The sequence below is a fragment of the Hippoglossus stenolepis genome, chromosome 17, assembly GCF_022539355.2.
Source record: "Hippoglossus stenolepis isolate QCI-W04-F060 chromosome 17, HSTE1.2, whole genome shotgun sequence".
NCBI classification, from domain to species: domain Eukaryota; kingdom Metazoa; phylum Chordata; class Actinopteri; order Pleuronectiformes; family Pleuronectidae; genus Hippoglossus; species Hippoglossus stenolepis.
Genome location: NC_061499.1, coordinates 3389858 through 3414144, shown reverse-complemented (window position 1 = coordinate 3414144; position 24287 = coordinate 3389858). Strand labels below are relative to the sequence as shown.

Sequence of the window (24287 nt, the reverse complement as noted above, 5' to 3'; positions counted from 1 at the left end):
CTCTGAAAGCGTCACACTCAGCTTCATGCCACGCCACTCGTTAACGCCAGCGCGTTAGAGGGCTGGACCAATCACAGCCTCGTGAAGGAAGCTGTCTGTCTCCCGCAGACAAGAAACTAGCGGCTCGTGTTTTGCGTGGTCCGACGAGTGACTCTGTTTTCGGTGTAAAAACTTGCTGAAGTCACACGACTCTGTTTCCCGGAGGAGAGGAGGAGTGCGTTGGAAAGCAAAGCCGGGCCCAGTGTGGACGAGTCAGGCGGAGAAGACGGGACAGTCCCAAACTTACGGTAAGAGCTACAGAGAGAAGCCATTGCTAACTGCTAAGCTAACTCTTAGCTCTGACTAGCGTGTTAACAACTGTGGGATTAGCGAGAAAGTTGCTAAAAGAAGAAGAGAGCATCGAGTGCTTGAGCAGAGCAGTGCATGTTTAAATATGTACGAACTGCTTCAACTCAAGAGTTTGTTCTCGTTAAGTTTTTTCATAAACGTGACTTTTGGTCCTGTTGTATTTAATAGGAAACTGCCCGTCTCTTCACTCGGAGGCAAATGGCCGCGCCACGAACGGAGCGAGGTAAGATAAAGAAGAGCACGCTGTATAAAATACTCCAGGTTTTACTTATCTGATCTATTTCATCATTGTGTTTTCACAGCCTGAGCCCCCACCCCCACACACAACGAGGCAGTCACTGCACATTTGGCCGAGACTCTAGCTGCAGGTCCGGATTTGCAGTGTGGAAAATGACGCCATTGTCTGTAGTAACTGTTTTGTAAATGTGATGTAGGTGATGTGCGAGGCTATTTCCGTTTATTAATAATATACTCATGTTACTCATGTTGTTTTCAGCTGCCTGTACTAAGACGTACTAAGAGCCAGTATGAAGGAACTTCCCGTTACATCCAACCGAGCTTGCAGCTCTTGCAGCAGCATTGAGAAGTTCAGGAGTCGACAGAAGAAGAAAGAGGGTAAGATAAGATTCATTAGATCATTTTTCAGTTACATGTGTAGGTGTATGTTGTCATTGAACTGTGCTAATTGTACTGATTGTGTTTACAGCTGATTGAAGCGGGACAGATGACATGGATCCATCCTTCCACAGCCAGGAGATCACCGACCTGTGTGCCACACTTCAAAGAAGACTGGAAGCTGCACTGGATCTCACAGCTACACATCACAGACGTCTACACGCTGGAGCAGATTCGGACAGAGTCCCACAAAGAACTTATGACCCAGAGGCGGCAAAGAGACTTGTCAAGCTTCACCTGATTAGTTTTTCACTGGCTAGGCCAGTTGTGTTTTACATTATTTGTGCTGTATGTAAATAAAGCTTTGACTCAACATATACCTTAATGTTTTTCCCTCTACAATATGTTCAATATATAACATCAAGCATCACATGAATGAATGTATAGTCTTAAGTAACTGCAGTGCTTTTGGTAAAGGCTTACTAATAATGAATAATAAATTAATTAATAATAAATATATTATTAATATTGTGTGGGGAATTAGCCTCCTGTAAACGGGCACTAACTCAGGAATTAGCGAGTCTGCAGGCGTTTGCAGTGACGAAATTCGCTTCCCCCGTCTAGTGTCAAGTGTGAAGCTGATAATGTCTGACCCTGAATATCAGTTTATGATTTGAGTGATGAATAATCAATGAGTCTCCCAGCGTAAAGGGGAGACTGTGGTGACACTACTTCTTCGTCCATAAACCTAAGAGAAAAAAAAATAAAAAACTGAAATGTTCAGTTCCACAAAGCCACGTATTTTATGTATTTACAGTATTGAGACCTAATATTTCCATGATTCTCTCAAAGCCCTAAATATCGGGTTTATTAACATTTGAATTGTTGTGTCACTGCTGATATTTGAGTTTTAATTCAACATTTAATCTGTCCTATTAACGTGAAGGTTTCTGATCTGTGCCTTGCTCTCAGCAGATTGTTTATTTCTAATTAAAAGAGGTTTCACATGATCACTATGTTACTTTGCATAGTTTGAGCAGTTTTGTTTAACAGATGAAGCAACTCACTGTGTTCAGAGGACGTCTCACTTGGAGAATTAGACCTTGTTCACCTGATCTCAGCGGCTGTGAGGAACCTGGATCTTTTCCATCTGTGAGGTCAGAAACACATCGTTAGTCCATCCTCCTCTGAACAGACACTTTTATTACAAACCACCAACACTGCAGGGAACCGTCCTGAAAACTCTCTTCAGCACAAAATGAACACTATCTAATCTACAGAGGGTTTACTAGAGTCCTGCACTGGGTCAGGTTCCTGTGGGGAGCCTCGTATCCATTGAAATAAATATGGGCAGTAGTGTAGACAAGGCCTGAGTGAACATTGTGAATTTAAAGAAATTGAGCACTGAATATCGTGTTCACAAGATGGGGACAAGGATAACAGCCTACTCGCCTGACTGCGCGTGTGGACCAGCAGGACAGAGGGTTGGGGTGTTTTATAAAACTGGACATGTTAGTACTTTCAGCTGCTGTGCAAACGTGACGTGATGTCCTCATGAAGCATGTTAGTATAAAAGAAAACAGAATAGAAATAGAAGTTTTACTTACCAGGTGAGGACATTGGGCTGAAATAAAGAAAATACAAATGATTTCAGTTATTACAGTAAAAACACAAACAGAATTGTGTCATGTTTTCTCTAGTGGCGATCCTCCTCAAACGATCGACAACATACTGTCACTTCTTATTGTTTGTGCTGGACGCTGTGTGCAGAGCTTTATAAACAGTCTGTGGTGCAGAGGAAGTTAGAAAACTTTGTGTGAACCCTGCAGCTCTTGAAACAGATGTTGGTGTGTGAGGAACTGAAGTTTGTTTCATGAGGTTTGATCTGAACGAGCATTAATTAGAAAGTCTAAAATCAAAACACCAGAAACATATTGGACAAAGCTTCTGTGTTGGTCTCTCACCTTTCTTCCTCCTGTACACGATGAGTCCAATGACAGAGCTAGACGACAGCGAGAGCGACCACTGCAGCGATGATGATGATGGTGGTCACGTCGGTGGGCTTCTCTGTTGAGCGGAATAAAAACAGCATCACAACCTGAACAGATGAAGCAGGTTGGACGACAAGAATCTCCTGAACCACAATCCTGTCCTGAGACACAACAAACACACACAGACACTAAACGTGTGAGTTTGTCCTGCTGTTGTTTCTACTTTCAGTTTTCTTCTGTACATAATGACTGTATCTGTGCTTATTCACGCTGGTTTGTCTTAAACTTTACTTCCAGTAACTAAATCATTTCATGGACTCATCTTCTACAACAGAGCAGCGTCAGTCTTAACAGTGACTATAATGTTCACATGTTGAAATCATAGACTAATGGAAATAAACACAGACGACACGTCTCCACTTCCTCCACTTTCCAGAAATGAAGCAAAATATCCCAGATCAAACGCCGCCATCTTGCACATAAATCTAAATTTATTTATATACATTGATGAAAGAAAACTTCTCCTGCTACACATCAGCCAACATGACCTGCAGGACTGTTACTGTAGATGAAATGTAGTTTCCAGCGTCCTCACTGGTTCAAGTCTCACCTCTGTTGGACTCGACTGAGTCTTTGTCCAGTTTGGTGACGATGCCTCCCTTCACACCAGAGATCTGGAACACACAGTCGTACCTCCTCCAGTCTTCAGGGAGATTGATGAAACCTTCAGGTCAGCGCTCATCTGGAAGGTCCCGTCATGGTTGGGGAGGACCTCTCGAGGTCCACGTCCTCATGAAGCTCCTCCCGTCTTTCCTCCAGAACAACATGACTCTGTCGGGTAGAAACCTGTAGCGTGGCAGCTGACTGGAGAGGAGGAGACTTCTGGAGGAGAGAAATCCTGGGAAGCTCTGGGGAGGATAAAGAAAGACAGTTTATGGGTTATTATAATGTATTGCAAACTAATAATATCATTCCTGTTTGATTCCATTTATTTAGCATTAGTCATGTCTGTTAATATAGAGACAAGTGAACAAACTTGAGATGTGAGTAGAGACAGAGGCTGAAGTGATGCAAAGACATGGGAGTGGACGATATGACGTAAAAGTAATATCACAGTATTTATTGACAGGTTTAATATCACAGTATTTATGAAGTAAACTTCCTGTAGTGGACAGGTCCTGATCACTTCTGATTAATGTTGGTATTTTTGTTAAAGTGCAAAGTGAGTGCAGGTGGTCAGGCAGTGAGGAGGAGGACACTCGGCTGGGTCTCAATTCAGGGCGGCATCCTTCAGAGGACCCGGTCTAATCCATTCATCAGTGACTCCAAGTGAACTGTGCCAGATGTAATGAAGTTCCCTAGGGGAGTCCTATTATGTCACATTCACAGTAACATGAGGTCACTGTGACCTTGACCTTGACCTCCAGGCACCAAAATCTAATCAATAACCAATCAATATTTGAGTCCATGTGAAAGTTTGTACCAAAATCTGAAGCTGATCTTACAATATCATGTTAAAAAAACATAAATATACTTTGTGCGACTACCGTGACCTTGACCTTTGACCTTTGTCCACCAAAATGTTTTCAGTTCATTTGTAGTCAAAGAATGTTTGTACTATTTGAGGAATGAGTCAAAGTGAATGTTTGCACCTAGAGATTAAGCATTCTGGAGATATCGCGTTCAGAGCAATGAGACGGATGGACGACCCGAGAGCATGATGCCTGCGGCCACTAGGTGTCACCAGAGCGGAGGCATGAAAAGAGCAGAGAGAGAGAGAGAGAGAGAGAGAGAGAGAGAGAGAGAGAGAGAGAGAGAGAGAGAGAGAGAGAGAGAGAGAGAGAGAGAGAGAGAGAGAGATGATAACAGACAGAGAGCAGACTGAGTCCAGCTTCTGTGTTCTCTGCCACGACAAAGAAGAGGAACATTAAGTTGATGGAGGTTCTGTGATGTCACCTGTTCTCAGCAGAGAGCTCTTCCCTGCTCCAGGAACTTCTTCAGCGAGGAAGGACACTCCTGGAGGTAGTAATACTTACGATATGCAAGATCAGCTTTATCCTGATCCCACTTCAGTTTGGTGATGAAACTCTTTGGTGTTGGAGCGATCCACGTCTCTGTCTCCAGGTCATATGATAGAAGTCTTCTCCATCATAACCATACTGCTCATAACCAATAACTTCTCCAGTCTCATCGTCCCATTCACATCCGTACATGTACTGGACAATGTGAACACCTGAGAGAGAGACAGAGATCTGAGCTGTTATTATCACATCTTCACACACCACACACACAGAGAGACACACACAGAGACACACACACAGAGACAGAGACAGAGACACACACACAGTATATAAATGTCTTCTGGCTTTGACTCTGTGTTTGGGTGAATCTAATCTAACGGGGGAAAAAATTGTGTGTTTTCATGTGTGTGAGTGTGACTGTGATTGTGTGTTAATGTGTGAGTGCGTTTGTGTGAGCATGTTTATGTGTGTGAGAGTGTGAGAGAGAGTGTGTGTATGTGTGTGTTGTGTTATTATTAGAGAGTGAAATGTAAACAAACCTCCAGTTTGGTTGAAGGTTCCTTTGCGACTTCAATGTTGCTTTGAACCACTGCTGGTGACCCAAAAGATCCCAGTCTGACTCTCCCAGAACTGTGAATCAGTTTCTTTTAACATCCAGTCCTGTTTGGGTTCTGCTTTGTGTTGCTGCTCATGTGAATCATCTGAACGCTATCAACTAAACCAACAGCCACAAACTCTGGAAGGTTTGAGACTTGAGAGACACACTGTAGAAATACTTCAGAGAGTGAATCCCTGCAAGAAAAGTTCAAGTCATGACTTTAGTTTTCTGAGACTGTTTTATAAATCACTCAGAGTCAAGAAGACATGAAGCACATTCAAGACAACCAGCTGCTGTGAGGTAAACAAACACAAAAACACATTCATAGATAAAAAAATGTCTGCTCCAGAGTCCTCAGACTCTCTTTACTTTGAATATTCTGCTACGTCTTCAAAATGGATTCAATCTAACGACTCAAATGTTTAATATTAGAAAAATATTTTCTACTGCAGAATATTTAATGTGAAGTGAAACTACTAATTCAGTTACTCTTTGAGACTTTTATTCTTAAAGTCCTCAAATAGTGGTTTTCTCTCTATATATCAATATATATTCTATCCATATATACACATATACATTTATACTGGACCCAGTTAACAAAACAAAGTGGACATTGTTACAGGAAGGCTTGAGTATTTTAAATGTATAGACTCAGAAAATATTGACAACAATAACAATATGAAAACATATTCATTAGGTTGTCAACAACATTTCTGATTCAGATCCATCGACTGAAGATAATTCATCTGTGTGTTTGGCTCTGATTCTAAGATGTCAAAGTCAAATACTTGTGACAAAGACATGTAATTGAGACTTGATGTTTAAATGTTAAACAAAGCTTCATTATAAATAACTATAAATCTGATGCGTTCAAACAGAACTTGAATTAAGAAAATAAATGTTTGGTTTTTAGATACATTTTTAAATGTAAAGATAAATGCACATCTTCTTTGTTTATTCTGTAAAAATACACTTGGTGCATGTAGCAAACATAAAGGCTGATACCTTCATATCTGTGACAGACTCACATCAAGCAGTCCGGCCAGTGCAGATGTTATCACATTAGAAAGTATTAACAGACATCTGTCATGTATTCATCATGGAGGCAGCCTCGTCCTGATTCTTTGTCTCCTGCTTCTTTCACTGACATCATTTACATTAGAGATGAATTTGTGTTTGTGTTAGTAACAATGTGTGTTGATTGTATTGAGGTCGGAGGTCACATTGATAACAGATCATTAATTGCAATATCTCATGTCAGTGATGTTACTCACAGGTCTGTAATAATCTGTTCAGTCTGTGTCTGTTTGTATTCACTTCCTGTTTATTTTGTTGTCTGGGTTCTTGTGTCTAAGTCTAGTTCTACTTCCTGTTGGTTTCCACACACCTGTACCTTGTTTGTCATTAAGCTTTCCTATTTATACCCTGTGTTCCCTCACCTCTGCCAGATTGTCATTGTCTCCTTCACGTGGTCATGCTCTCAGCGTTAAGTTCCGGTGTTTGATTACCTGGTTTTGACTCTGCTGATTAGACTGGATTTTGTGCCTTTTCCTGAATGGACTTGTTTGCTTCTGACTGCCTACCGTATGACTTCTGGATTGCTAAAGTAAAGTTTTATTTTGTACTTTATTTTTGTCTCCGTGCTTTTTTGCAACTGAGTCGCTGCTTTGTACAGAACCGTCACACACGGTCTTTATCAGCCTAAATGATGTTGAACATTGTACCAACAAAGCAGGAAGCTGTTTGTCCTCAGCAGCTTCCTGTTACTATGGAAACATCGCCATCTACTACTGACAATAAAAAACCCAAACCTGAGCCGTCGCCATATTTGTCAGTTTACAGTTTAGATGAATAACGTAGTTATGACTATAACTATGATCTATGAGATCGAACGATGACCGTCAACACGGTCTTTTGAATGATGCCTCATCTCCTATCCTCGAGACCATATTACAACAAAGTCACGTGAGTGACCTTAGCTGGGCTCGCTGCCATGAAGCACCCCGCTGGGCGTGTTCTCCTTGTCTGAAAAGAGGGACCCTCAAAGAAGCCCAGGAAGTGGCCACACTCCTGGTGGAATGAGCTACCAGGCCAGAATAGGCCTCAGCGATAGTGTTAACAATCCAATGGGACAAACACTGTTTAGACACAGGTGGCTGACTTTACCACCAAAACAGACAAATAACAGAGGTGAGCCCTCAAAGACTGTGTGCGTGCAATTTAAGCCTCTCAGTGCCCTTAGGGCACAAAGTAGGCAGGCCGGCTTCCTCCTGCAGTAGAGCTGGATCAGGTGGAAAGTGCTGATCCAACCACCTGATTTACCATCTGAGGATTTATGACTTTAGGCAAAAACAAGGGTTTGTCCAGAGAGACACCCTCACCTGCCCTCCATCTTAAACAATCAGCCACTACAGACAGAGCATGCAACTCATCACCCTCTTGGCAGAGCATATAGCCAGGAGGAAAGCTTCTGAGACAGAAACTTAAGGCTGGATTACCCTATGGGTTCATAGGAGACTGCATCAGGGACCGTAATACCAAGGGGAGTTCCCATGACAGAGCTCCTGGGAGCCCTGCTTGGTCGGCGGTATGCTCCGTTATTGAGCTGAGACACTAAAGGATGTCTCCCAACTGCAACATCTCCAACTGTCTTGAAGAAAGAAATTGCAGCAGTGTATACCTTAATAGTGCTGGGCGCCCTGTTCGAGTCAAAAGTGACTGAAGGAAGCAGAGAACCAGCCAATAGGACAAGTGGCTGGATTTTCCTGTCTGTTGTGACACCATCTAGAAAACACCTCCACTTTTGCCGTAGTTGTCTGATGGAGGGATACATGACCATGGTCCTCAGGACAGCCTCATCTAACCCTGAGAGGTACTGAGAGGGTTGGGGGATGTGTGATCTGGGGTGCCATATCTGACCTTCTGCCTGTGAGAGAGGTCTGCCCTGACTGGCAGGGGCCATGACCGTGAACCAGCGAAGGAGCGCCGGGAACCAATGCCTCCCTGGCCACCTGGGGGTATTAACAGCACTCGTAGTGGCCCGAGGCGATCCGGTTGAGTACCTGGGAATCAGAGGGAATGGAGGAAAAGTGTACAACAACTCTTCCGCCATTCTGAGATAATGCATCTAGGCCTAGAGGACCTCCCTTGACTTTCAGAGAGAACCACATCCTGCAGTGGGTTGTCTCTGTGATGCAAATAGGTTGGTGTGAGCCTGCCAAACCCTCCTAACCCTAACCCTCATAAATAACTAAAATGATGTTAAAATATATATATTTACATAAATAACAGTCTTGATTCATATCAACAGACTGAACCTGTTATTTCTTCACAACTTTTTATAAACCAACATGAAACATGAGACACTCATGAACAACTAAGTCTGAAATAATAAAGTTCATAATGTGCACAAGACAAGAAACTCTTTGTTTTATCGCTGAGTTTAAACGTTGCTTCGTTTTTCACTGTTTCTTGATTCAACGAGTCTGTTGACTCTTTCGCTCAGAATCGCTGTCCAGAACCAGCTCGGACCGTGTCGATCTTAATGGTTCTGACCAGAGTAAAGTCAAATAACGGTCAGGATCCAAAGAAAGAAAAGTCCCTGTTCAGTTGATCTTCTAAAAATAGAATATAATCTTTCCTTCTTACATGAGATCGATGACATTCACTAACATGAACTTTTAAATCATGTCTTTGAAACGTTACTAAACTTCAAACATCAAACATTACAATAGACCTGAAATCATTTTAGTGTCTTTAAAACATGGAGAATTTTTCCTTTCACTTCAAATCGACCAAATACAATAAAATAAAGTAGAAACGTGACTTTAACTCACGTGCCGTCGCGCTGTGTGCTCCTGCCAGTAGAAGCAGGGACAGTACAGTGAACATGGTGAGCGGTGGTGTATTCTCTGCTGGACTGAAGTAGATGAGCTCTTTTCTCCACAGAGAGACGGACCGTGGAGGAAAGAGACGAAGAACAAGGGAGACGAGGACAAACTGTGGGGCGGGACATCCTCTGAGCCAATGGGAATTGAGGATCAGCCTCTACGTCACTTAAAACTGGGTGAAAGGAAAAGTGAAAGTAAAGATCTGCTCGTGACGATGTGTTTGTGAAGTGAGTGAGAGCGAGAGATAAGTGGACCTGCTCATGTCTGATAATGAAACACACTCAATCACAAAGTGGTTTTTACACGACGACAAACAACTGTATAATAATAATAATGAGATTATTAAAATTAGCAGCAAATCAAACATGAGAATTTACTTAATAATAAAACCACCACAATCATTTTCTTGTCATGTGTAAAATGTCTTTGTCGTTTTCCTGTTGAGAGTCACAGGTTTGACCAAATAGCTTTTCCTTGCTGCTCTTACAGGTCAAATCCACATTAGTTTATCTCTGGGACAACAATGAACATTTGAACTTTCACAGATGTGTTGAACTTTTCTACACGTTGAATCACAAAGAGGCAGAACATCAGAGACTTTATTAAAACACAAGTAAAAGGAATGAAACAGCAAAGCAGCTTCACATGTAACATTTATCTATAAAAACAAACACAAGAAGAGAAATTGAGCCCTCAACGTTCAGTTTCTACACTGTAAAAATGAAAACTTGAAACTGTGTTACTGCGATTTCTAAATATAATCAACGAGAGATTATTTAATGGATTTGTAAACGTATTTGCTTCAACTAACTTTACTAAGTTAAATTTGTAAAGTTGCTGAGTTATGTTGGCAAAACACAAAAATGGTACTTGTGATATGACACGCCTCATGTCTCACCAGGGAACGGACCCAACATCATAAAGGTGAGTGTTTAGGTTGAATACACGGCAGAAATTCTGGTTCTGCAGCTGCATATTTTGGCGGCTGTGGCTCAGGAGGTAGACCGATCGTCCACTAACCAGAGGAGCACAGGTTCGATCCCAGCTACTCCAGTCCGCATGCCCAAGTGTCCATAGCAAGAATCAGAATGCTAAAACTGCCCCCTGACAGCTTCGGTGGACAATGTGTGATTGACGAGACAGAAAAAAACACTGAGTGAGTGAATGTGACTGAGTGAGTACAGTAAAGTGTCTGAGTGGTCAACAAGACGATATCAATGTATTCAAATGTTCATATGGAGAACATCACTGCTCAGGTGATCAACTTCACGTCTGCATGTGGAATAAACTGCTTGAATCCTCTGAGCCCGACGAGCAGGGACACTAGAACTCGAGTTTGAGAAATGTGAGTTTTAAGCCTGAGAATGTTGGGAGGTGACCCCCTGCTCCTAAGCCTAGGGGAGGCTTTCACATGTAAATGACAATGCTGTGAGCTTTACAAATGCAAATCAGGATAGTTTCACTGTGCAGAGGTAACACCTTTTCAAAAGGTACTAACTAAGGTACCAACTAAAATATCTGGCGTAAGTACACCAGGCTTAAAATAAATATAAAATCTGAAATTGTAGCTTATATAGATTTCCTTATGAATTACATTGTATACCATGAGCAAAGGTCAATGCTATAAAAAAAAATTGAAACCACTGTACAGTTTTCTAAGAGAAGTCTTTCTGCTGACACCAAAACACTGTGCTCCCTAACCCTAACTATTTCAGTATTCCATTAAAACACCCAACACTTTCAGCCAATGTGACTTACAATAAGTGCATTCAACTATGAGGGTACAAACACAGAACAGCAAAAATCATGTAAGTACATTAACTTAACACCAGAAAGAATAAACCGGTCCTCAGTCACATACTCATCTCATATAAATGTAAAGTACAATTTAAAACTGTTATAACAACGCTGCTTCAAAAAGTGAAAGGTCATTTGTGAAGTTTTACTCTGAAAACGCCACACCCGCTTCATGCCACGCCACTGCTAACGTCAGCGCGTAGAGGCTGGACCAATCACAGCCTCGTGAAGGAAGCGTCTGTCTCCGCAGAGACAAGAAACTAGCGGCTCGTGTTTTTGCGTGGTCCGACGAGTGACTCTGTTTTTGGTGTAAAAACTTGCTGAAGTCGACACGACTCTGTTTCCTGGAGGAGAGGAGGAGTGCGTTGGAAAGCAAAGCCGCGGCCCAGTGTGGGCCAGTCGAGGCGGAGAAGACGGGCGCACAGTCCCAAACTTACGGTAAGAGCTACAGAGAGAAGCCATGCTAACTGCTAAGCTAACTCTAGCTCTGACTAGCGTGTTAACAACTGTGGGATTAGCGAGAAAGTTGCTAAAAGAAGAAGAGAGCATCAGAGTGCTTGAGCAGAACGAGTGCATGTTTAAATATGTACGAACTGTTTCAACTCAAGAGTTTGTTCTCGTAAGTTTTTTCACAAACGTGACTTTTGGTCCAGTTGTATTTAATAGGAAACTGCCCGTCTCTTCACACCTCGGAGGCAAATGGCCGGCGCCACGAACCGGAGCGAGGGTAAGATAAAGAAGAGCCGCGCTGTATAAAATACTCCAGGTTTTACTTTATCTGATCTATTTCATCATTGTGTTTTCACAGCCTTTTACATTATTTGTGCTGTATGTAAATAAAGCTTTGACTCAACATATACCTTAATGTTTTTTTCCCCTCTACAATATGTTCAATATATAACATCAAGCATCACATGAATGAATGTATAGTCTTAAGTAACTGCAGTGCTTTTGGTAAAGGCTTACTAATAATTAATAATAAATAAATTAATAATAAATATATATTAATATATAAATTATTAGTAATAATAACTATATATTCATTATTATTAATATTGTGTGGGAGGGGAATTCGCCTCCTGTAAACGGGCACTAACTGCCAGGAATTAGGCGAGTCTGCAGGCGTTTGCAGTGACGAAAATTTGGCTTTTCGTCTACTGTCAAGTGTGAAGCTGATAATGTCTGACCCTGAATATCAGTTTATGATTTGAGTGATGAATAATCAATGAGTTCCAGCGTAAGGGGGAGACTGGTGACACTGCTTCTCGTCCATAAACCTGAAGAGAGAAAAAAGAAATAAAAATGAAATGTTCAGTTCCACAAAGCCACGTATTTTATGTATTTACAGTATTGAGACCTAATATTTCCATGATTCTCTCAGTGAAATTAAAGCTTACTCAGAAAAAATACACTAATCTTAAATTGATAAGCCCTAAATATTGGGTTTATTAACATTTGAATTGTTGTGTCACTGATGATATTTGAGTTTTAATTCAACATTTAATCTGTCCTATTAACGTGAAGGTTTCTGATCTGTGCCTTGCTCTCAGCAGATTGTTTTATTTCTAATTAAAACAGAGGTTTTACACATGATCACACATATGTTACTTTGCACTTAGTTTGAGGCAGTTTTGTTTAACAGATGAAGCAACTCACTGTGTTCAGGAGGACGTCTCACTTGGAGAATTAGGACCTTGTTCACCTGATCTCAGCGGCTGTAAGGAAACTGGATCTGTTCCATCTGTGAGGTCAGAAACACATCGTTAGTCCATCCTCCTCTGAACAGACACTTTTATTACAAACCACCAACACTGCAGGGAACCGTCCTGAAAACTCTCTTCAGCACAAAATGAACCCTATCTAATCTACAGAGGGTTTACTAGAGTCCTGCACTGGGTCAGGTTCCTGTGGGGAGCCTCGTATCCACTGAAATAAATATGGGCAGTAGTGTAGACAAGGCCTGAGTGAACATTTGTGGCAAATTTGAAGAAATTCCCGAGGCATTCCTGAGATATCGTGTTCACAAGATGGGGACGAACGGATGAACAGCCTGAAAACATAACGCCTCCCTGACTGTCGGGTGGCAGTGTGGACCAGACAAAGGACCATACAAAGGGACCAGTACAAAGTGGACCAAAGAGGTGTTGGGGGTGTTTATAAAACTGGACATGTTAGTACTTTCAGCTGCTGTGCAAACGTGACGTGATGTCCTCATAAAGCATGTTAGTATAAAAAGAAAACAGAATAGAAGTAGAAGTTTTACTTACGAGGTGAGGGACATTGGGCTGAAATAAAAAGAAAATACAAATGATTTCAGTTATTACAGTAAAAACACAAACTGAATTGTGTCATGTTTTTCTCTAGTGGCGATCCTCCTCAAACGATCGACAACATACTGTCACTTCTTATTGTTTGTGTGCTGGACGCTGTGTGCAGAGCTTTTTATAAACAGTCTGTGGTGCAGAGGGAAGTTAGAAAACTTTGTGTGAACCCTGCAGCTCTTGAAACAGATGTTGGTGTGTGAGGAACTGAAGTTTGTTTCGTGAGGTTTGATCTGAACGAGCATTAATTAGAAAGTCTAAAATCAAAACACCAGAAACATATTGGACAAAGCTTCTGTGTTGGTCTCTCACCTTTCTTCCTCCTGTACACGATGAGTCCAATGACAAGCGCTTGACGACAGCGAGAGCGACCACTGCAGCGATGATGATGATGGTGGTCACGCCGGTGGGCTTCTCTGTTGAGCGGAATAAAAAAACAAAGCATCACAACCTGAACAGATGAAGCAGGTTGGACGACAAGAATCTCCTGAACCACAATCCTGTCCTGAGACACAACAAACACACACAGACACTAAACGTGTGAGTTTGTCCTGCTGTTGTTTCTACTTTCAGTTTCTTCTGTACATAATGACTGTATCTGTGCTTATTCACGCTGGTTTGTCTTAAACTTTACTTCCAGTAACTAAATCATTTCATGGACTCATCTTCTACAACAGAGCAGCAGTCGAGTCTTAACAGTGACTATAATGTTCACATGTTGAAATCATAGACTAATGAAATAAACACAGACGACACGCCCCACTTCCTCCCACTTTCCAGAAATGAAGCTAAAATATCCCGGATACGAACGCCGCCATCTTGCACATTTGGACTCTGTGCAGCAGTGAACGGAGGAATGGAGCCACGGTAACGAGGTCCCGCCGATACACATGCTCTGTCAATCATGAGCTGTCAATCATGAGCTGTCAATCATGAGCTGTCAATCATGACATTTCACCCTGTTTTATAGCATCAATCAGCGACGAGACACTTTGGCTTCACTTTTGAGGAGCCGCCATGTCGCCCATCTTTATTTACAGTCAATGGTTGAAATGGTTATAAACTGTTTGAAGAAATGTCCCTAAATGTCTGTTGTTACTCGAGGTAAAGAACGAAAGATTTGATTGTTTTTTCTGCTTCATTAATTCTGTAGAATAAAAGTTTTCATATCAAACATCCACCCTGATCCCAGTGTGTCTGTGAAAGGCTCACATCTGACCAATGATAAATCAGTCTGGCTCTAGTTGAGACCTGCAGAAACACTTAATGGAATAAAATCATACAATCATACAAGTCAATTTAAACATTTATAAATGTAAATCTCATTGATCAATGATAATAATAATAATAATAAAATCCTCAGACACTGTTTCAGACAGATTAAAACTAATTTAATTTTTCAGGGTCACATGATGGTGAAGGGGGGGCACATGCACTGGTTTAACACTGATCTAAATTTATTCATATACATTGATGAAAGAAAACTTCTCCTGCTACACATCAGCAAACATGACCTGCAGGACTGTTGTTGTAGATGAAATGTGAGTTTCTCAGCGTCATCACTGGTTCAAGTCTCACCTCTGTTGGACTCGACTGAGTCTTTGTCCAGTTTGGTGACGATGTCCTCCTTCACACCAGAGATCTGGAACACACAGTCGTACCTCCTCCAGTCTTCAGGGGAGATTGATGAAACCTTCAGGTCAGCGCTCATCTGGAAGGTCCCGTCATGGTTGGGGAGGACCTCTCCGAGGTCCACGTCCTCATGAAGCTCCTCCCCGTCTTTCCTCCAGAACAACATGACGCTGTCGGGGTAGAAACCTGTAGCGTGGCAGCTGACTGGAGAGGAGGGAGACTTCTGGAGGAGAGAAATCCTGGGAAGCTCTGGGGAGGATAAAGAAAGACAGTTTATTGGTTATTATAATGTATTGCAAACTAATAATATCATTCCTGTTTGATTCCATTTATTTTGCATTAGTCATGTCTGTTAATATACGAGACAAGTGAACAAACTGTGAGATGTGAGTGAGAGACAGAGGCTGAAGTGATGCAAAGACACTGGGGTGGACGATATGACGTAAAAGTAATATCACAGTATTTATTGACAATATTTATGAAGTAAACTTCATGAAGTGAACAGGTCCTGATCACTCTGGTTAATGTTGGTATTTTTGGTTAAGGTGCAAAGTGAGTGCAGGTCGGTCGGGCAGTGAGGAGGGAGGACACTCCGGCTGGGTCTCAATTCAGGGGCGGCCTCCTTCAGAGGACCCGGTCTAATCCATTCATCAGTGACTCCAAGTGAACTGTGCCAGATGTAATGAAGTTCCCTAGGGGCAGTCCTATTATGTCACATTCACAGTAACATGAGGTCACTGTGACCTTGCCCTTTGACCTCCAGGCACCAAAATCTAATCAAAAACCAATCAATCTTTGAGTCCATGTGAAAGTTTGTACCAAATCTGAAGCTGATCTTACGATATCATGTTAAAAAAAACATAAACATACTTTGTGCGGCTACGTGACCTTGACCTTTGACCTTTGTCCACCAAAATGTTTTCAGGTCATTTGTGAGTCAAAGTGAATGTTTGTACTAAATTTGAAGAAATTCCTAGAAGCTGATGTTAAGATATCACATTAAAAAAACCTATTGTTTGAGGACACGGGACCTTGACCTTTGACCTTTGACATTTGGCTACTAAAATCAAGTGAGTTAACCCTTGAGTCAAAGTGAATGTTTGCACCAAATTTGAGAAGATTCCCAAAGAAAGCATTCTGGAGATATCACGTTCAGAGCAATGGGACGGACGGACCCGAGAGCATGATGCCTGCGGCCACTAGGTGTCCCAGAACAGAGGCATGAAAAGAGCAGAGAGAGAGAGAGAGAGAGAGAGAGAGAGAGAGAGAGAGAGAGCGAGAGAGAGAGAGAGAGAGAGAGAGAGAGAGAGAGAGAGAGAGAGAGAGAGAGAGAGGGAGAGAGAGAGAGAGAGAGAGAGAGGAGGGAGGAGGAGAGGGAGAGAGAGAGAGAGATGATAAGAGACAGAGAGAGAGAGAGAGACAAAGAAAGAGGAACATGAGGTTGATGGAGGTTTTGTGATGTCACCTGTTCTCAGCAGAGAGCTCCTCCCGTGCTCCAGGAACTTCTTCAGCCAATAAGGACACTCCTGGAGGAAGTAGTACTTCATATATGCGAGTAGAGCTTTATCCTGATCCCTACTCAGTTTGGTGATGACACTCTTTGGTGTTGGAGCGATCCACGTCCCTGTCTCCAGGTCAAATGATAAGAAGTCTTCTCCATCATAACCCTCCTGATTATAACCATTAACTTCTCCAGTCTCATCATCACATTCACATCCGTACATCTGCTGGTAAATGTGAAGACCTGAGAGAGAGACAGAGATCTGAGCTGTTATTATCACATCTTCACCACACACACACACAGAGACACACACAGAGACACCACACACACACACACACACACACACACACACACACATTCACACACACACACAATCTCTCTCTCACACACACACACACACACACACACACACACACACACACACACACACACACACACACACACACACACACACACACACACACACACACACACACACACACACACACACACACACACACACACACACACACACACACACACACACACACACACACACACACACACACACACACACACACACACACACACACACACACACACACACACACACACACACACACACACACACACACACACACACACAGTACAAACCTCCACCAAGGCCCAACAGTCACTCATAAGTATCAGTCCCCTAAACGTGTCTTATTTGTTTCATCAAGATCCGCGAGTTACTCTCTGAAAATCAAGGAAAACGTTGAAAAACCTAAAGAGATAAAAGCTGTTCCTGGATCAGCCCCTGATCTGCTCCTGAGTTTCATGAGTTCTTCTCTGACCCACAACACATCCTTCCACAGAGTTTACTGATAACAACTAATTCACAGTTGTTGATCTTTATTATTTTCTGCTGATCAGGTCAAAAGTTAAATGTCTTTTTCAGCACTACAGTATATAAATGTCTTCTGGCTTTGACTCTGTGTTTGGGTGAATCTAATCTAACGTGTAATTCTCTGCTGTGTTCATTACTTTGTGGACACACTGTGGTCAGCACAGGACGTTCATCTGTTGCTCTACTGTTTATTTTATATATTTAAGGTTCAAACTAATCATTCTTGTTGATTATGTATTTTTAAATTAATCAATTACTTGTTTAAACTGAAGAAAATATAAGAAAGTAGTGAAAATGTTTATGTGTGTGAGTGAGATTGTACATGTGCGTTTGTGTGAGTGTGCGTGTGTCTGTGTGTGTGTGGGTGTGTGAGAGTAATGTGTGTGTGTGTGTGTGTGTGTGTGTGTGTGTGTGTGTGTGTGTGTGTGTGTGTGTGTGTGTGTGTGTGTGATTGTGGGTGTGTTTATGTGTGTGAGAGTGTGAGAGAGAGTGTGTATGTTGTGTGGTGTGTGTTGTGTTATTATTAGAGAGTGAAATGTAAACAAACCTCCAGTTTGGTTGAAGCGTTCCTTTAAGATTTCCATGTCGTTTTTGAAGACCTGCTGTGACCCCAAAGCACGCTGAGTGTTCCTCTCCCAGAACTGTGAATCAGTTGCGTTTAACATCCAGTCCTGTTTGGGTTCTGCTTTCTTTGTGTTGCTGTCATAGTGACCTATCTGAACATCTCAACCAAACCAACAGCCACAAACTCTGGAAGGTTTGGGACTTGAGAGGACCCAGTGAGGAAAAACTTCAGAGAGTGAATCCCTGCAAGAAAAGTTCAAGTCATGACTTTAGTTTTCAGACTGTTTATAAATCACTGAGAGTCAAGAAGACATGAAGCACATTCAAGACAACTTCAGCTGTTGTGAGGTAAACAAACACAAAAACACATTCATAGATAAAACGTCTGCTCCAGAGTCAGACTCTCTTTACTTTGAATATTCTGCTACGTCTTAAAATGGATTCAATCTAACGACTCAAATGTTTAATATTAGAAAATAATATTTTCTACTGCAGAATATTTAATGTGAAGTGAAAACTACTTTTTATTCTTAAAGTCCTTAAATAGTTGGTTTCTCTCTCTTTATATATCAATATATATTTATCCATATATACACATATACATTTATACTGGACCCAGTTAACAAAACAAAGTGGGACATTGTTACAGGAAGGGCTTGACTATTTTTAAATGTATAGACTCAGAAAATATTTGACAACAATAACAATATGACAACATGTTCATTAGATTGTCAACAACATTTCTGATTCAGATCCATCGACTGAAAATAATTCATCTGTATGTTTGGCTCTGATTCCTAAGATGTCAAGTCAAATACTTATGACAAAGACATGTAATTGAGACTTGATGTTTAAATGTTGAACATAAGCTTCATTATAAATAACTATAAATCTGATAATGCGTCAAACAGAACTTGAATTAAGAAAATAAACGTGTATTTTTAATACATATTTTTTTAAAATGTAAAGATAAATGCACATCTTCTTTGTTCTGTAAAAACACAATTGGTGCATGTGAGCAAACATAAAGGCTGATACCTTCATATCTGTGACAGACTCATCAAGCAGTCAGGCTTCAGCAGATGTTATCACATTAGAAAGTATTAACAGACATCTGTCATGTATTCATCATGGAGGCAGCCTCGTCCTGATTCTTTGTCTCCCTGCTTCTTTTCACTGACATCATTTACATTAGAGATGAATTTGTGTTTTGTGTCAGTAACAATGTGTGTTGATAGTACTGGAGGAGGAGGTCACATTGATAACAGATCATTAATTAGTAATATCTCATGTCAGTGATGCTACTCACGGTCTTTATCAGACTAAATGATGTTGAACATTGAACCAACAAAGCAGGAAGCTCAGTTTGTGCTCAGCAGCTTCCTGTTACTATGGAAACATCGCCATCTACTGACTACAATAACAAACCCAAACCTGAGTCGTCACCATATTTGTCAGTTTACACAGTTTAGGTGAATAACTGAGGTGTTAGAGGCGCTGGGAGATGAATCATAAATAATTAAAATTATGTTAAAATATATATATTTACATAAATAACAGTCTTGATTCATATCAACAGACTGAACCTGTTATTTCTTCACAACTTTTATAAACCAACATGAAACATGAGACACGTCATGAACAACTAAGTCTGAAATAATAAAGTAGAAACGTGGACTTTAACTCACGTGCCGTCGCGCTGTGTGCTCCTGCCAGTAGAAGCAGGGACAGTACAGTGAACATGGTGAGCGGTGGTGTATTCCTCTTTGCTGGACTGAAGGTAGATGAGCTCTTTTCTCCACAGAGAGACGGACCGTGGAGACAAGAGACGAAAACCAGGGAGACGAAGACAAACTGTGAGGCGGGGACATCCTCTGAGCCAATGGCAATTTAGGATCAGCCTCTACGTCACTTAAAACTGGGTGAAAAGAAAAGTGAAAGTAAAGATCTGCTCGTGACGATGTGTTTGTGTAGAAGAAAGACGAGAGATAAGTGGATCATCAGGTTATGCACTCAATCACAGTGGTTTTCGACTAAAAACAATCTTTAAAGAACAGCAAAACTGTTTAGTTCATATTCCACAATATTTTCTTGTCATGTGTAAAATGTCTTTGTCATTTCCTGTTGAGAGTCACAGGTTTGACCAAATAGCTTTTCCTTGCTGCTCTTACAGGTCAAATCCACATTAGTTTATTCTCTGGGACAATAATGAACATTTGAACTTTCACAGATGTGTTGAACTTTTCTACGTTGAATCACAAAGAGGCAGAAATCCCAGAGAACATCAGAGACTTATTAAAAACAGAAGTACAAAAGGAATGAAACAGCAAAGCAGCTTCATGTAACATTTATCTATAAAAACCCAACAAGAAGAGAAATTGAGCCTCAACGTTCAGTTTCTACACTGTAAAAATGAAAACTTGAAATTGTGTTACTGCGATTTCTAAATATAATCAACAGAGAATATTTAATGGATTTGTAAACGTATTTGCTTCAACTAACTTTACTAAGTTAAATTTGTAAAGTTGAGAAGTTGCCAAAGTTATGTTGGCAAACACAAAACACAGGAAATATTAACAGAACATTTCATATGAGATACTTAAAACATCCCACAACACTTTTATAATCTCACTAAAATGAACTTATAAAGGTTAAGAACACAGCAAAGCATGAATATAACCAAACAAAAACAAAACAAGCAACTCTGGATTAATTAATTTCTTGTTCAGACCAAATTAGAAATAAAATAAAATCTGAATATTTACACATCTGGAAAACTAATTTTGTACTAATGCTCGTGTTTTGTGTCCGTGTGTGACAACAACTCATCATTGTGTGTAATTTGATGTTACTTGGTATAAATCATGAATCAGTATATTTCCTGGAAAATGAAATTGAATCATTAACTGGATGATTTGTGTCTGAGTCGAATTATCAACACGATTCACCACAGTGATGATGAACAACTTTCTGAAACTGTCAAAGTGACCTGCAGTAATCTGAGCAGCGACAGATAAAGAGCTGCTGCTGGACTCACAAAGAGCCGTTCTCCTGTTTGTTCAAAGCTCAGTGAAGCTCGACCGTCTGCAGAACCACAACTGGAGAATCAGCTGTTGTCGTCCCGATCAACAAAGTCACTCACGCTGACGAGTCCCAGCCGCAGCTGCTACAGAGCTCTGGTCGCCTGTTTATTTGAATTCTATTAACATTGATTGCATCACTTGTCCAAATCACACCAGATTCAACACTGCACTTCCTTGGGCCCTTAACAACACACAGGTCACACTGCATGAAAATAAGTATTTGTGTCAGATACTGTTGCTGCGAATTTTGGTGGAATTTCAGGTTAACGGCTGTTCACAGGAATCTGCAGGCAGCACAGAAAACTGCCAGTAACTGCCGGGAATTGACGCGGGGTTCCAGTTTCTGGCAGTTTTACAAGCCTGAGAATGTTGGGAGGTGACCCCCCTGCTCCTAAGCCTAGGGGAGGCTTTCACATGTAAATGACAATGCTGTGAGCTTTACAAATGCAAATCAGGATAGTTTCACTCAGTGGTGCAGAGGTAACACCTTTTTCTAAAAGGTACTAACTAAGGTACCAACTAAAATATCTGGCGTAAGTACACCAGGCTTAAAATAAATATAAAATCTGAAATTGTAGCTTATATAGATTTCCCTTATGAATTACATTGTATACCATGAGCAAAGGTCAATGCTATAAACATTTTTTAAAACCACTGTACAGTTTTTTAAGAGAAGTCTTTCTGCTGACACCAAAACACTGTGCTCCCTAACCCTAACTATTTCAGTATTCCATTAAAACACTCTCAGCCAATGTGACTTACAATAAGTGCATTCAACTATGAGGGTACAAACACAGAACAGCAAGAATCATGTAAGTACATTAACTTAACACCAGAAAGAATAAACTGGTCCTCAGTCACATACTCATCTCATATAAATGTAAAGTACAATTTAAAAACTGTTATAACCGCTGCTTCAAAAGTGAAAAGGTCATTTGTGAAGTTTTACTCTGAAAACGTCACACTCCGCTTCATGCCACGTCACTCGTTAACGTCAGCGCGTTAGAGGGCTGGACCAATCACAGCCTCGTGAAGGAAGCGTCTGTCTCCCGCAGACAAGAAACTAGCGGCTCGTGTTTTGCGTGGTCCGACGAGTGACTCTGTTTTCGGTGTAAAAAACTTGCTCGAAATCGACGACTCTGTTTCCGCTGGAGAGGAGGAGTCGTTGGAAAGCAAAAACCTTAGGGCCCAGTGTGGGCCAGTCGAGGCGGAGAAGGCAGGCACAGTCCCAAACTTACGGTAAGAGCTACAGAGAGAAGTAATTGCTAACTGCTAGCTAACTCTTAGCTCTGACTAAGCGTGTTAACAACTGTGGGATTAGCGAGAAAGTTGCTAAAGAAGAAGGCATCGAGTGCTTATGAGCCCAGAGCAGTGCATGCTAAATGTACGAGCTGCTTCAACTCAGGGATTTGTTCTCGTTAAGTTTTCATAGCGACTTTGGTCCTGTTGTATTTAATAGGAAACTGCCGTCTCTTCACCTCGGAGGCAAATGGCCGGCGCCGAACCCGGAGCGGGTAAGATAAAGAAGAGCCGCGCTGCTTATAAAACTCTCCAGGTTTTGCTACTTTATCTGATCTATTTCATCATTATTGTTTTCACAGGCCTGAGCCCCACCCCCACACACACACAACGAGGCAGTCACTGCACATTTGGCGAGACTCTAGCTGCAGGTCCGGATTTGCAGTGTGGAAAATGACGCATTGTCTGTAAGTAACTGTTTAGTAAATGTGATGTAGGTGATGTAGCGAGGCTATTTCGTTTATTAATAATATACTCATGTTACTCATGTTGTTTTCCAGCTGCCTGTACTAAGACGTACTAAGAGCCAGTATGAAGGAACTTCCCGACATCCAACCGGAGCTTGCAGCTCTTGCAGCAGCATTGAGAAGTTCAGAGTCAACAGAGAAGAAAGAGGGTAAGATAAGATTCATTAGATCATTTTCAGTTACATGTGTAGGTGTATGTTGTCATTGAACTGTGCTAATTGTACTGATTGTGTTTACAGCTGATTGAAGGGACAGATGACATGGATCCATCCTTCCACAGCCAGGAGATCACCGACCTGTGTGCCACACTTCAAAGAAGACTGGAAGCTGCACTGGATCTCACAGCTACACATCACAGACGTCTACACGCTGGAGCAGATTCGGACAGAGTCCCACAAAGAACTTATGACCCAGAGGCGGCAAAGAGACTTGTCAAGCTTCACCTGATTAGTTTTTCACTGGCTAGGCCAGTTGTGTTTTTACATTATTTGTGCTGTATGTAAATAAAGCTTTGACTCAACATATACCTTAATGTTTTTTTTCCCTCTACAATATGTTCAATATATAACATCAAGCATCACATGAATGAATGTATAGTCTTAAGTAACTGCAGTGCTTTTGGTAAAGGCTTACTAATAATGAATAATAAATTAATTAATAATAAATATATTATTAATATTGTGTGGGAGGGGAATTCGCCTCCTGTAAACGGGCACTAACTGCCAGGAATTAGGCGAGTCTGCAGGCGTTTGCAGTGACGAAAATTCGGCTTTTCGTCTACTGTCAAGTGTGAAGCTGATAATGTCTGACCCTGAATATCAGTTTATGATTTGAGTGATGAATAATCAATGAGTTCCAGCGTAAGGGGGAGACTGGTGACACTGCTTCTCGTCCATAAACCTAAAGAGAAAAAAAAATAAAAATGAAATGTTCAGTTCCACAAAGCCACGTATTTTATGTATTTACAGTATTGAGACCTAATATTTCATGATTCTCTCAGCGAAATTAAAGTTGACTCAGAAAAATACTAATCTTAACTGTAAGCCCTAAATATTGGGTTTATTAACATTTGAATTGTTGTCACTGATGATATTTGAGTTTTAATTCAACATTTAATCTGTCCTATTAACGTGAAGGTTTCTGATCTGTGCCTTGCTCTCAGCAGATTGTTTTATTTCTAATTAAAACAGAGGTTTTACACATGATCACACATATGTTACTTTGCACTTAGTTTGAGGCAGTTTTGTTTAACAGATGAAGCAACTCACTGTGTTCAGGAGGACGTCTCACTT

The 24287-nt window shown here is 41.1% G+C and overlaps 1 protein-coding gene and 2 pseudogenes across 1 annotated transcript in view; 1 reads left to right on the top strand and 2 right to left on the bottom strand.

Moving 5' to 3' along the window:
• The window catches only part of LOC118124630, a 36501-nt pseudogene extending 19548 nt beyond the window's left edge, over positions 1-16953 (bottom strand).
• The window catches only part of LOC124851132 (major histocompatibility complex class I-related gene protein-like), a 208199-nt gene extending 189937 nt beyond the window's left edge, over positions 1-18262 (bottom strand). The window contains exon 1 of the mRNA XM_047344203.1: positions 18130-18262. Within this exon, the coding sequence (XP_047200159.1) occupies positions 18130-18247 (118 nt within the window). The 5' untranslated portion in view covers positions 18248-18262. The remainder of the gene's footprint in view (positions 1-18129) is intronic.
• The window catches only part of LOC118124614, a 478051-nt pseudogene that overhangs the window by 386249 nt on the left and 67515 nt on the right, over positions 1-24287 (top strand).